Source organism: Asterias rubens, chromosome 12 (assembly GCF_902459465.1).
Source record: "Asterias rubens chromosome 12, eAstRub1.3, whole genome shotgun sequence".
NCBI lineage: Eukaryota > Metazoa > Echinodermata > Asteroidea > Forcipulatida > Asteriidae > Asterias > Asterias rubens.
The window spans coordinates 5,405,329-5,419,579 of NC_047073.1; the positions used below are offsets into that span (position 1 = coordinate 5,405,329).

Genomic DNA, 14,251 nt, shown 5'->3' on the forward strand with positions numbered 1-14,251 from the left:
CACTGCCGTCACTTGGGAAGTCGTGGCTTTATATTAAGTCTCACTACCCAATGTGGAAGTGTTTTGCGTGGCTGCACAAGCAGATAAAAAAAACGCGATCCCAAACTTGAAATCAAGTCTTAACTGCCGCGTGCGCAGTCAGTTTAAGTGCTTCTGATTTATCCTTTCACATTGAGACAAAAATGGCGACCAATGTCATACGCCTACTATAACAGTATTGATACTTGTTTCAAGTTTCAATTTCACAAATTGAATACAACTTGCAATAAGACTTTCATCATAGCGTGGCAAAACCAGGAAGCAACTTTGGAAGGTACTGAAACAAGAAACGTTTGCTCTACTATATATCGAAGGCGGGGGGGGGGGGCAATGACACCATTTAAAGGGCCTGTGTAATATACGGTTGGTTGTGACTCTGAAAATTAATGTCAATGAAAACTTACGTGGAAGAGCAGCTTTGGATACAATACAATTTTGAGAAACATTTTGGCTGTGATATTTAAAAGTATATCATTATTTCATCCCCCAAAATTTGAATGTCAATAAGCGTTATCGCGGATAACCGCTTCTAAGATTGTGTACTCCTATTTAGGATATTACTGCGGGGACGTTATTCGCTCTGGAGTTTCGGCAATCTAAAAAGCGAACACCTTTTGAAATAAAATTTTCTCAGGTTAATTTTATCGTATAAAACTATACATCCATATACTGGATTAAAACAATCGAACGATTTCAAAAACCAAAGGTATACGATTCCTTTAAGCGATTGTATAGATCAGTCGGACTCCTCTTTGTTTTCAAAATGCCTGCTCATTTTATTTTCTCTTAGGATTATAGGAAAACTTGTGGACATTAATGGTTTTTGCAACGCACAACTCTAAGCCATAATGACTGTCTTCCTTTGACACCACAAATGGCGCTGTTTAAGCTTCGGAGTCACGTACGAATGAAGGAAATTAAAGCAAGGGTCAAAAATCAATGTCAGTCGCCAGATGCGCTCTTAATTACTAATTGGTAAACTAAGACACCAAGGACACTGACAAATCATTTGAAAAATCTCTGAAAATTATGAAAATGGAGAGACTCACCCATAGGCCCCACTGTGACATTAATGTCAGATCAATGTATTAAGAGAGTTGCAACATGGAGGGATCAGTTTTCTTTGGTCACGTGGTTTCTGGACGCCATGTTGTCTCCAAACGCAGCACAACCCAATGGGCAGACTAGTCTGGCACCCCCGTGTTTGCCAATGCCTTTCTTGGGGAACACAATGGGCTTACAATGGCAAGTTGTCTTAACTCTCACAACTTATACGGCTCTGATCAATGTTAACAAAAGCGACCTCTACATCTTCGATTTTGCAGCTTTAGCCTTAATAATAATAATAATAATAATAATATTAAAACAGTATTCACAGAGCAATAAACATTCCTCAAAGCGCTTAACAGCAAAATGGAAAGCATTAAGACAATAAAACTTGATATAAATTACCCAATTAAAACCCACAATTATTTTTATAAAATTGGGCCAGACCGGCTGTTCCCTAAACTAAACCATTAAAAATACTACAAACAACTAAATTATCTGAAAAATAACTGTAAAACTAGTGCATGTATTGAAAATTACAAAATTTAAAAGCCAACTATAAACAGAAACTATATACACAGGAAAAGATATCAATTACAGATAAAAAACCTTAGCCTGAACATCTGACGGCACATTTCAAAGCTCATGAATTACGCCAGAAAGGGGCCTCCAGCCTGCGTCAATTTCCGTCCTTAATCACCTTTCACCTTTCATTAATTTCACATGGAGATATGCAGTGAAATCCTACATACATAAGAACGTTAATTATGCAAGTTGGGCCTACTGTCGTGCTAACAACATGTAGACGATCGAAAGTATGCTTTCAATGTCTGTGTTTTGATTGGTCCGAGGTGACGTTTGGCAGACGCACTCACATCACTTCAGACCAATCAAAACACAGCTTTGGAAAGCTTTCGTCACTGCACGTTCACCTAATGAAATCGTTGTATCCGATGAAATCATTGGTGCTGAAAAGCAAGTACCTGAAAGTGGACCAGTCTATTACTCTTCATCCTTAACTTATTCTCCACTAGTTCAATACTTATCTCAATTATTATTCAGGTACTTTGGGCCGGCTCCCGACACGGAAATGTCTTTGAAAAACATGGGATCAATTTAAAATGCAAGTTAAACAGGTGTTGTTTTACACAATTCCTCGGCAAGAAGGCCAGGATTTCCATCGAAATCTCTCTAAAAATAATAATTTCTTTGATTATAACGTTATATATTTTCTTGCTTTGTTTTAAAAGACGTCAGTTATAGCACCGTGGTTATAGAGCCAGGTGATCATAATATAATATGCTTCGGTCGATGGAAGTCAAATGTTTGAGTCCTGCTGCTGCATTGCAGCTCTGACTTCTTCGATGATATCCTTCCTCTCGAGAGACGCTCTGTCAAGAATCTCAAGAAGATCAGCCACTGTGACGCCTCCTTTCATCGCCCAATCCCTTAGGAGAGACTCGCTGGGGTTGGGCACCCTCTGACTGTCCAATGCAGCTACGAATTCAACATCCTTACCCAGTTCACCTTCAGCAAGAAAGATATCAAAGAGATTATTATGATGGGCAAGCTGGCAGACTAACAATCGAAGTGGACAAGCGAACCGCTCTTAAAAAGATTGTCTACTTTTAACAGAGTTATTCAAAGTGTCAAAACTTCCTCACCTGCTAGCATTTTCCAGTTTCTTTGTCCTGATGCGTTGAGAAAACCGCATACCTTACCAAAAATATCCGGTGGTATCTTGGTGATGAGTGTCTCTGGGCCGAATGTGACCTTCCTTGGCGGTAGTGAAGAGCTCGGGGAGCGCTCCTGTGTGAGAGTAAAATACTTTTAAAATCGTGGGCTACTGCAAGAAACTTTTGAAACAGAATCTCATTTGGGCACAAATCGACCTTCACTTTTGAGGTAAGATTCAATAGTTTTGTTTTACCTACCGTTGTTTGACGAGTCAGTGACACCTCACACCTCTGCTGTCCACAAAGCATCACGACTGGAAACTTTGTAGGAAAAGGCTCGTCGTTGCCGGCCATTTTGAGCACATGTATGGCATCCGGGTTCACGTTGTGGTGTTCATCTCTTGTTGTTCCCGTCTTAGAGCACAAGAAGCACCGCGGACCAAATGTAAAGTGAAGCTCTGGAAAGTCTCTCAGAACGATACTCCTTACAGCACCAACCAAGAATTTCAGTAACTTTGAACTATCAGGTTCAAATGTCACAACAGCGACCGAGAGAAGCTGCTGGTGGGAGAACCTCCTCTCTAACTGGAGCTTGAAGACAAAACTAGTTCCGATGTGGAATCGGCAACGATCTGCAAATATAAGTGGTTTGGAGTCGGGTTTCATTTTATCCAGGCAGGCATGGGTCAGGCATCTTGTCAAAAGACGGTGGTAGATGATTCTGGGATCGAAGAAGCCAAAGTCAAAGTAGAAGACCTCCTCGGTGCTCGATGATTTCCAGAAATGCGTCTCGTTGCCCTGGAATGAAGGCAACATGGCAGGTACAACTAGTGAATTCGGGCGACAGTTTGTATTTACAACAGGCGCAATGGGACACACGAGGTCGTAGGCTTCAAGCAGATTGGTGAACAGTGGGACAAGATGAGACATTTCACAGTAGATGTGTAGGAGCAGTTCTTGTGAAAGAATCCCAGTGTTTTCATAGTTTCTCCACTCAATGGCGTAGCGATGATTGCGATGGGATCCACGTGGAATGAACATTACTTTCTTCATGACGTCTACAAGAAACTGGGGATCGAGTACCACATGATTTCTCAGTATTTCGTCTTCCTCTTTGTAGATGATCTCTCCTGCCTCACGGAAATATCTCAGCATTTTCTTCAACTGCTCTTCGCTTTCCACGTCGCATGTTTCTTTTGCTAGTTCTTGAATCTCTCGTAGTGTTGCTACGTTCTTAGCAAAATCTGACGTCTGTGCGAGTTTCCGGCGGTTTTGGATCTCCCGATAAAAATGCAAATACTTGATTGGATATTTCTCCTGGGCGTACTCTGCACTCTCGACCCGCTTGAATATCTCTGCTCTCATCTGTTTGAAGTCTTCGTCTAGAGGCTTTGAATTCTCAACAAGAAACAGCGGCTTGTCGTCGACTGGATTTAGTACAAGACGGTGGCAGAATTCGGGAGTGATGCGATCGTGGAGTTTGTCAGTGAAACGTTTTATCTTCGACTGTGGAACGCTGTCTTTATGGGTACCAACAATCATGATGACAGCGTCTGGGTGCCGCGCGTGGGCACAAACAGAGTGAAGCCAGAAGAGAAGTTTCTGAAGCTGGACGTCTTCGTTAGAGACAGCTGCCTCTAGGTTGAAGACAATCACGTACAGGGCTCTATCGGGCATAAACACATGGTGGGTACAGTGGTACAAGGTATCTCCTGCGAAGTCCCACAGACTCAGTTTGGTCTCAAGGAGAGGTTGTCCTTGGACCGCAGTTTTCATTTGTTCTCTGATCATTTTCACGGGGAATGTTTGCTTGGCACGCCATATCTTATAAGCAACGTGTAGATCGAACAATGGGTGAGTACTGACAGAAACAATGTAAATTGCCAGAGACACAAACGAACACTCAGGTACTCTAAAAGACCAGCCGCACATATAAGCAAAGTAAAAACCAATGCACAATCCAATAACTTTCTTGATGACATAACTTGCTTGAAATCCATACTTAAGAACAAGTCGACGACCGAAGATGCAGCCCCACGTTGTTCCAAATACCATCGCACAAAAGTTCAGAAAGATGAACCAATAAGTTCGGAACCAACAACCAGATCCCCAAAACAATGCACATGTCAGGGTAATTAAGGCACAACAAAATATGGTTCTCCTTATGTGCCATCTGTTATTAATTGTACAGTACTTATAGCTGAGCAAAATGAAGAAACCCCCGGCGATACAAATCAGAAATAGTAACAACATATTCCAGGACAACATGTCTTGGACTGGCGTACCTTCTGTTTCCCACGGGTGCACACACATGGCCAAAGCAACAGCTATGCCTGTACGGAAGCCAAGCCCTGATGATATCCCAACTATGGAGGTATGTAGTAAATTCAAAAAGATTCTTTTACTTAACTGAAACAGCAAATCAGAAGACGGGCTTGTTTCTGAAGCATCACAAGCAAGCTTCTCCAGTGGTTGATCAATTCTTATGGTGGCTTCAAAAAGAACGCACACAAAAGAGCCAGTTGTGGCAAAGCGATAGGCGTTGTTATAGTCAACCGATAAAGAAAACATGCTGATGCAAATCCACACAAACACCACAAAGCCATATTGGAACACGCCCAGCAAATATAACACAGCTAACGTGCCCATCAAATTGATAACGACGAAGAACTGTGGCAGGATTTTCCTCAGACTGCTGTCCGCTCCCAAAGGGGTTTCAGAGGACTCTGATGAGGTGGACGGGGACTTGCGGAAATCTTTCTTAAATTTGTCTGTTTTAAATCCTTCTGCGGAAGCTTCCTTGAGCACGGTCACCGCTGCAGCGCATTCTCGAATGTCATCTGCCTTAGCACCTTCCGACTCGTTCCATTGCTTGTCCACATTGGTGACGTGGCACATACGCGTCTCAATGCCGTGTGTCGGCTGCTCAAGGTGGTCAAACTCTCTCCCAAGAAGACGATTGAGCAAGCTTGTTTTACCGGCACGGGGCTCTCCCAAGATTAGCACTCGTGCCCGGTTGGTAGGAAGTTCACCTTCTGCCTCTGCGGCCAAGTAGGCGTTTCTCAAGCCCTTATCGTTAACAAGTACACTCAGATTTTTACTTCCTGCACCAAAGTCAGAAAACTGAAAGAGAGCCCTCCCGACGGCTGTTGTCTGGCAGGTTGTTGTAGACGTCAATTTTTGATTCGGTTCCATGGCTTGAAAAGGCAAATGATAAAAAGGGGGAAAATTAATTCATGGTAACATCATGGGGCGAAATTTCAACTTGACCCTTCATGACAAGCGAACAGGTAGTGATTGCAAGGTGCCGAGTTTGCAAGGAGCCGAGTTTGCAGGGTGACGAGTTTGTGGGATACCGATTTTGTGGGTGCCGATTGTCCGGTATTCAAATATTGTGCTACTTGTTACGGCTTGACGGGCAATCTTAAAGGAACACGTTACCTTGGATCGGACGAGTTGGTCTATAAAAAGCGTTTGTAACCGGTTTTTTTTCAAAATGCATATGGTTGGAAAGATGTTTTAAAAGTAGAATACAATGATCCACACAAATTTGCCCCGAAATTGCGTGTTTTTCCCTTTACTGGGCGAACTAACACGGTCGGCCATTTATGGGAGTCAAAAATTTGACTCCCATAAATGGCCGACCGTGTTAGTCGACGAGGTAAAAGGAAAACCGTGCAATTTCGAGGCATGTTAATTTTGTGTGGATCATTGTATTCTACTTTTACAACATCTTTCTACTTATTTGCATTTTATAACAGACGGTCACAAACGCTTTTCAAAGACCAACTCGACCGATCCAAGGCAACGTGTTCCTTTAAAATGACCGTCTTGATATTATACGTTTTTATTCTACTACACCACGGAGTTAGATTTTTCTGAATTCGGAAGAGTTCTCAGCAAGTTATAGATGCATTGATACCTCACCTCCAATCACATAAACACTTTATTTTCAACAAACCTGGGCCCAATCTCATAGAGCTGCTCAGCACAAAAAATTGCTTTGGCATGAAATTTCTTCCTTGATAAAAACAGGATTACCAACCAAATTTCCAACTGTTGCATATTGCTTGTTATTGGTATTCTGCTGTTGTTTGCTTATCCTGAAAATCACGTGGAAATTTGGTTGGTAATCCTGTTTTTATCAACGCAAACATGTCATGCTAAGCAAATTGTTGTGCTTAGCAGCTCTATGAAATTGGGCCCTGGTATTACACCAAACTATCCACCAAAATACAACATCATCGTCTGAGACTAGCAGGGCATTCATACAGAAGCACCAAAGAACCTGTCTCTCAGCTAATCACCTGGTCACCGAAACATGGAAGGAGAAACAGAGGAAGACAACAGCTCAGTTATACAGATGTAGTTGCCAGGGACATCGGGGTGCTTCCAGCTGATCTTCCCAACTTAATGAGAGATCGACAGGGATGGGCAAAACTTAGCATGATTCCGACCCCGGTCGACTAGAGAGAGAGAGAGAGAGAGAGAGAGAGAGACAGATTACACCAAAGCCCGGTCGCTATAGACCTTTCCGGTGCAATGTTACCAAACCGAGGTTGGAAGAACAAAATAGTCTGGTTCCCAATTGCAAAATTATTATTAGCATTCATTATTGTTGATCGATACGAGGAACATGATCAAGATGGAGGCAGCATGATAACAGGCATGTTATGACATAGCGGTTTCCCTCTGCGTGCCTTTGGCCCATCCGCTTGGTATTGGTGGTGTCTTGTAACAGGAAGTACAATGTGCAAGAATGCATGATACATGTACGTAATAATGTGCATTGAAGGCACTTACACTATTAGTAATTACTTAAAACAATTGTTAGGCGTAAAAAGAGCTGTTGGTAGTAAACAACATTGTGAGAAACGGCTCCAACAACTCACTCAAATATTAAAAGACTTCAGCCCTGAAGCCCTTTTTATGGATCTGAAAGCACACACATTGTGCCAAAAAGGCTCCTTTTTCCACAATGCTCCTGCAACTTTTACTTCGATGACCAATTAAATTGAGTCCAAATGTTCACCAAGTGAGAATACTGGTCTTTGATAATTACCAATGGTGTCCAGTGCCTTCAACATTCGATACACTGCATACTATAATTACCTTCTCGCAAAATGTGGAACACACCTTCGCAACGGTCTAGTTTATACGTACCTTTGACACGCCCCAAAATAGGTGCGTGTGTGCTCTAACGCGTCGTGAGATAGGTCAATGCGTGTGTGCTCTTTTGAAGAAAAAAATCCATGGAGTTTAAGATTTTTGTACTTTTTTTTAAATATCCATAGATTTACATTAAACTTACAGGGTTTGAAGATAATGATAGTGGAAAGCTTCCCTTCAAATATAACTTACTGAGGTGCTGTAGTTTTTGAGAAATTAGTAAAACAATGTCATGAAAATACGTTTGTAAAATGCTTGGACAGTGGACACTATTGGTAATTACTCAAAATAATTATTAGCATAAAACCTTTCTTGGTGACAAGTAATAGGGAATGGTTGATTGTATAAAACATTGTGAGAAACGGCACCCTCTGAATTGCCATAGTTTCCGAGAAAGAATTAATTTTCCACGAATTTGATTTCGAGACCTCAGATTTAGAACTTGAGGTCTCGAAATCAACCATCTAAACGCAAACACCTTCGTGTGACAAGGGTGTTTTCTCTTTCATTTTTCATATCTTGCAAGTTCGATGACCGATTGAGCTCAAATTTTCACAGGTTTGTTATTTTATGTATATATTGAGATACACCAACTATGAAGGCAAGTATTTGACAATTACTAATAGTGTCCACTGCCTTCAAAATAATTTTGGTTTCAAGAGACCAATACTACTTTCATGACATTGTTTTACTCATTGCCCAAAAACTACAGCACCTCAGCACGTAATATTTTCAGGGAAACTTTTTACTATCATCATTTTCACACTGTGTAATCATAGTGTAAATCTGTGGACATTGTGTTGTTTGTCCTACAAAAAGTACATAGAACCTTTAAACTCTTTAAAAAACATGCTCGATTGCAACATTAAAATGGCTTTTTCTAGCAAAAGTGTTTCATTTTGTTCTCATCCCGGTGTTCAAGTCACCTGATCATGTTAAATGCAACTAGGGCCAGCATTCCCCTACATACTGTCAATATAAAATCGTCACTAAGAAATTTCGTCCTTACCTGGCTAGTTGTTCACGTACACTTTGACCGCGGAGTTGACAATGTGTACATGATGCTTGAGGTAGAGATTCTTTAAAAATTGCCTTTCCTTTTTAAACTGTTGTTAACATACAACGCCACATACCATTTCCGACAGTCGGTTCTGTCCTGAGCATAACATTTCATAAAACAGGAAGCCCGGGCTGTTTTATGATAGTCGGAGATTAATACGTAAAGGAAGACTAGGGAAGTTATAATGTTATCAGAAAATATCGGAACAACTTATTGTGAGATACTTATGTTCTTTTTTAATATTGTGCTGTAATTGGCGAACATTTGTTCCCAAAACTGAGTTAGTGGCTCATTGTGCGGGATACAACTAATTTACATACTTTCTTTAAAAACTTAAAGATTGGGTCCGCAACCTTTTGACCTTTCTCTTTTCCGTATGGCTTTGGTAGGAAAAGAACACAAATACCATGGTCTGTGGTCCCATTTCGAATAATGATCCAACGCTTTGGCTTTGGATTTAGCTTCAGGCTCCGATCTATCGTATAAAGCCCTGACTATATAAGTGCAAAAATGTCAAAACTTTGCACTTTGGGACGATTGTCAGACAATGTGTAAACTTGCCGTTTATTTTCCCGGAAACTTTCAAGCACTTAAACTATACCAGAGCGTTATATAATACCGAGGGCCTGCCGAACACCAATCTCTGCATGAATGTGCAATCGCACGGTGACTGTTTCATGAACGGCAGAATGTGTGTTTGTTATAGGCCTTTAATTGTTTTAATATTTGAAAGGGGTATGCATGACATATATAGTCAGACTGAAAACATAAATATCACAGATTTGCACATAAGCCTTTACTACTATAGTCATGGTAGAACCCCACCCCCCTCCCTGAATTGCTAAAGTGCTAAAGTTTTTTTTATAAACGACAACAAACGATAACATTAAAGTGGTTTCAATTCTTGTGACTCGAGGACCAATTTAGCTTGATTGTCACAGGTTTGTTATTCCTGAACTTTTTGTATAGATTATAACATTAGGCCTAAAGTGCGGATATACGGCTGGTTAGGCAAAAATAATACCATTGTGAGACTTGTAAAAATCACATAATGTGTTGTGTTCACTTCGTACTATGCTATTAGTATTGCTAGGCATGGTGGCCACTACAGGAGTGCACTGTTTGGTTTTGGTGTACAGACAAATTTGATCCAAACCAAAACAGTGTTGAATGTGTCAACATCTCAAAGTGGCTTATTGACCCACACATATCGGTTTTTGTCTGAGGGAAAAACACACGCGTATTATAGGCTCTTAAAGGGTATATGTACTTTTTCCTAACAAAACACACAATGTCCACAGATTTACATTAAACTTACACAGTTTGAAGATTATGATAGTAGAAAGCTTCCCTTGAAATTTTACTTACTGAGGTGCTGTAGTTTTTGAGAAATGAGTAAAAGTAATAATTTCCGTCTCGGTTTTAGCATGTAAAAACGTATTAACCAGTTATGCTATGGTTTTGGTACAATATCATAACTGGTTAAGGGGATTTTACATGCTAAAATAATTTTGGTCTCGAGACAAAAATTATTTGTTGACTTGTTTTACTCGTTTCTCAAAACCTACACAACCTTAGTTAGTAATATTTGAAGGGAAGCTTTCCACTATCATTATCTTCAAACCCTGTAAGTTTAATGTAAATCTGCGGACATTTTGAAAAAGTACCCGAATCTTTAAGTAGCAGCCGGGAACTCTTCCTCTTGGCTGTATAATACGAAAGTGAATGGGCCGACAGGCTAGATTTCCGGACAGAGGCCAGTGCGTTTTAGGATCTTGTATACCCGTGATTTTGTGGAACCCTTCCAAAGTTTCAATCCTACATAAAATTAATTAAACACACTAAAACTAACCAATGAAAATTTCATTTAGAAGGGTCCCGTTTTTTAGATATTGCCAAAAAACCCGAGTATATAATGTTCACGCAGGAAGATAAGAATATTCATAATCTTAGAAGCATTACCATGCCGGCAACGCTTCTTATAATAAAATTTCTAGCGACAAAAAGTGATGTATTTTTCCATAATTGCATTTTACTTCGGAGTGAATTGTTTTCTCAAAATGTACTACTGTAATCAAAGCTGATCTTTCAACGTGATTTTTTATTGACATTAATTTTCAGAGTCATTACTAGTAGCAGACCTTTAAAATCAAACTGCTGTTTTCTTCGTTGCTGGGCAAAATGTGTAAAATGAGCAAAATTTGCCCACGGCTCTTCATCCATAGCAAACAATCGGTGCCTGCGCGCAGAATACATTTCAACGTAAAAGCGTATGAACCACATTTTTAAATCTATACGAAAATGGCAGACTGTGCTACTTCACAAAAGGAAAACAACACTATTTTCAGGGATGTGAATATTTGTTGTACTAAATTTAAAACATCTTTCCAATCATGTCAACATAACAAACGCACTTTTATAGCTAAAAGTGCTCAATTCAAAGGCAACGTGTCTTTGCATACATGGCATGGTTTCTCTTAAAAATCGAAAAGAGAAATCAAAATTTGCAACCAACTTGAAGCATCACACTTCAACTAGGACGGATCCATTGTACACAAAAATATATATACAAAAAGAACCGCATGCTTTTCACTCTGTGACAAATACAGCATTCTCATATACCACTGAAGGCATGCAGATAAAGATGTATTTACCTTTGTTTTCTTCCTCTTTAAAAACCTTCTCCGTTATTTCTTTGATACGCAATTATTGTTTGCATTTCGTCATCCCAAGGCCGCCAAAGCTGCAGTGGTGGTTACGCCGTTATGGTACACACTAACAGCAACAAACCATGGATGTCTACATGTAGGCACCATTTAATGATTTATTCCACGAAACCCAAGTTGAGTTGAAAGCTGCATCTTTCTCATAAACGGGAACCGAAAATAACATCACATCTGACTTTCACTGGTGTACTATGATTACAACCAGCTGCAAAGCAGGTCACTAGTTGCCGGATTGTATGATATACTTTCGCAGACAGAAAGTGTAAGTTCGTGATCAGATAGTGTCGGTTGATTGTGTACACTAAACTTGAATGGTTACTATGAGGAAGTGGGTTTCCCAAATATAGGCCTACGACACAATCATAGCAAACGCAATAAGGCCAAGGATAAAAGTTCGACAACAAAATTGTGAACACTGTTTTCAAACATGGTTATGGAATTGCGAAATCGAAATTCAATCGTATATACCTCTCAAGGAGAAACAAACTTAAACGGTAGTTTCTATTGTAATAAATTGTGTGCACCCTTTATGGGACTTTCTTAAAATAGAAATGACGTGATCACACGATATACAGGAAAATACCCGAGATTTTTCCACTACGTGTTTATGTATGAAGCTGAGTGCCAAACAAATATCGAGATAGTGGGCAGTCACGTGAGCTTACATCACCTTCAAGTTGAGGTTTGGGGGGGGGGGGGCACAGCAGTGGCGTAACCGGATCGACTTGTGTGGGGGTTTTGGGTGGGTGTTTTTTTTTAGGGGGGGGGGGGGTCGTTAGACTATGTTAATTGATTATTATTGAACGCAACATGTCTTTGCAACCCTGAGGCCTGGCAAGTGGTTTATTATTATAATTTAAAGAGAAACACAGTCATGTTTTTATATATTATGATACCTCCCTATTGTGTCCTGCATACTATGTGATGTAGCGGTGTTATGATCGTCTTCACCTCAGTCTGGAGTCGACAATCTTGCCGTATAAGTAGTCAGTTTGAGGTATGGGTGCCACTCAGGGAGGGAACCACATAGTGAGGGTCCTTTCTCACCTAAATAGTCAAACAAAACTTCAGGCTTGTGAAGCCTTTTATCATGCATCTGAAAGCACACAAAGTTATGCAGTGTTTTTTCTTCTTTCATCATTCTCTTGCAACTTTGATGACCAATTGAGCCAACATTTTCACAGTTTTGTTATTATATGCATCTCTTGGAATACACCAAGTGAGAATACTGGTCTTTCATAATTACCAAACGTGTCCAGTGTCTTAAAGACAATGGACACTATTGGTAATTGTCGAAGACCAGTCTTCTCACTTGGTGTATCTCAACATATGCATAAAATAACAAACCTGTGAAAGTTTGAGCTCATCGGTCGTCGAAGTTGCGAGATAATAATGAAAGAAAAAACACCCTTGTCACACGAAGTTGTGTGCTTTCTGACGCTTGAGTTCGAGACCTCAACTTGAGGTCTCGAAATCAAATTCGTGGAAAATTACTTCTTTCTCGAAAACTTCGTCACTTCGGAGGGAGCTGTTTCTCAGAATGTTTTATACTATCAACCTCTCCCCATTACTCGTAATCAAGAAAGGTTTTATGACGATAATTATTTTGAGTAATTACCAATAGTGTCCACTGCCTTTAAAAGGCCAATAAAGGATGGTTTAAAATATATAGATATTACAGTTTTCTAACAGCTGCAGTCCATAGGAAACATCAAAAATATAACGAGTCTCTTACCTCACGTTAAAACATGCTAAAAATGGGTTTTTCTCCAGAACGCTACAAGACAAATTTCTGAAAAACGCGGGGTCAAACAAACCCGCGCGACAAAGGAATCGTGACGTCAGTGGCGGATATGGTCCAATTTCCATTATTATTTGATGTGGAAAATAGCGCCCTCAGTTTGCCAAAGCTGGAGAACTCTGTTTAAACCCAATTTAGGGGAAAATCGTCACTGGCGTAAAGGGGTCATTAAAATAGATCAATAGAAGCAATTTTTGCGAGTAAAATGGTTATTAACCGGTATCTACGATGTCTATTTGGCCATAAAAAGGTAATAGTTGAAATATTGGGATCATCCTTTAATGGCTCTATAAATGTCATAACACATATTACTCTAGCTAACGTCGTTTATACAAAGTCGCCGTATTATTTGAATTCATGCCAATAATGGTGTATGGCATTTCCTGGAGCAAAGTTTAACAATAACAAAATGGGGAAAACCCGGACGTTGAATAAAGGTTTCGCAAGGGATTCGGCCAAACAAAATAATATGTGTGTTTCCGGTTACCCGACCGACCCTAGAAAAACACGCCGACCCTACGGAATTTTATAAATTTACAGACAAAATAAAATAAAACAACCCCGATCCCACTCCCCGTTTGACAAAATACTGCACGATTTTAACGTTATTATATTTGATGTTTCCTTTTTTCTAAAATGTTTTCACATTTAAAATAAAGCATTAGAAAATACACATTTTCTTACGAGAAAAGACGTCGTTGATCCATGGTTGATCAAGTACTAGTATTGCAAC

General features: G+C 40.0%; 1 protein-coding gene across 4 annotated transcripts; it reads right to left on the minus strand.

Moving 5' to 3' along the window:
- Positions 1–790: 790 nt before the first annotated feature.
- Positions 791–12,264, minus strand: LOC117297485. 4 transcript variants are annotated; one of them, XM_033780548.1, is made up of 5 exons: positions 11,646–12,264; positions 7,070–7,228; positions 3,021–5,959; positions 2,751–2,895; positions 791–2,613 (listed from the first exon to the last, which is right to left on the minus strand). In XM_033780548.1, exons 3-5 carry the CDS (start codon positions 5,955–5,957, stop codon positions 2,405–2,407), a joined length of 3,291 nt encoding a protein of 1,096 aa, XP_033636439.1. In that variant the 5' UTR covers positions 5,958–5,959; positions 7,070–7,228; positions 11,646–12,264; the 3' UTR covers positions 791–2,404. The 4 variants fall into 4 exon arrangements, with proteins under 4 accessions (XP_033636439.1, XP_033636441.1, XP_033636442.1 ...); XM_033780550.1 differs by lacking the exon at positions 11,646–12,264 and adding an exon at positions 8,941–10,293; XM_033780551.1 differs by lacking the exon at positions 7,070–7,228.
- Positions 12,265–14,251: the final 1,987 nt, after the last annotated feature.

Bases quoted from the DNA above. Each gene is read 5' to 3' on its own strand.
- LOC117297485 (XM_033780551.1), bottom strand. From the start codon at position 5,957: ATGGAACCGAATCAAAAATTGACGTCTACAACAACCTGCCAGACAACA. The intron at 2,896-3,020 runs GTAGGTAAAACA...ACTCTCACACAG, and splicing joins CACTGACTCGTCAAACAACG to GAGCGCTCCCCGAGCTCTTC. The intron at 2,614-2,750 runs GTGAGGAAGTTT...TTCTTGCTGAAG, and splicing joins AAACTGGAAAATGCTAGCAG to GTGAACTGGGTAAGGATGTT.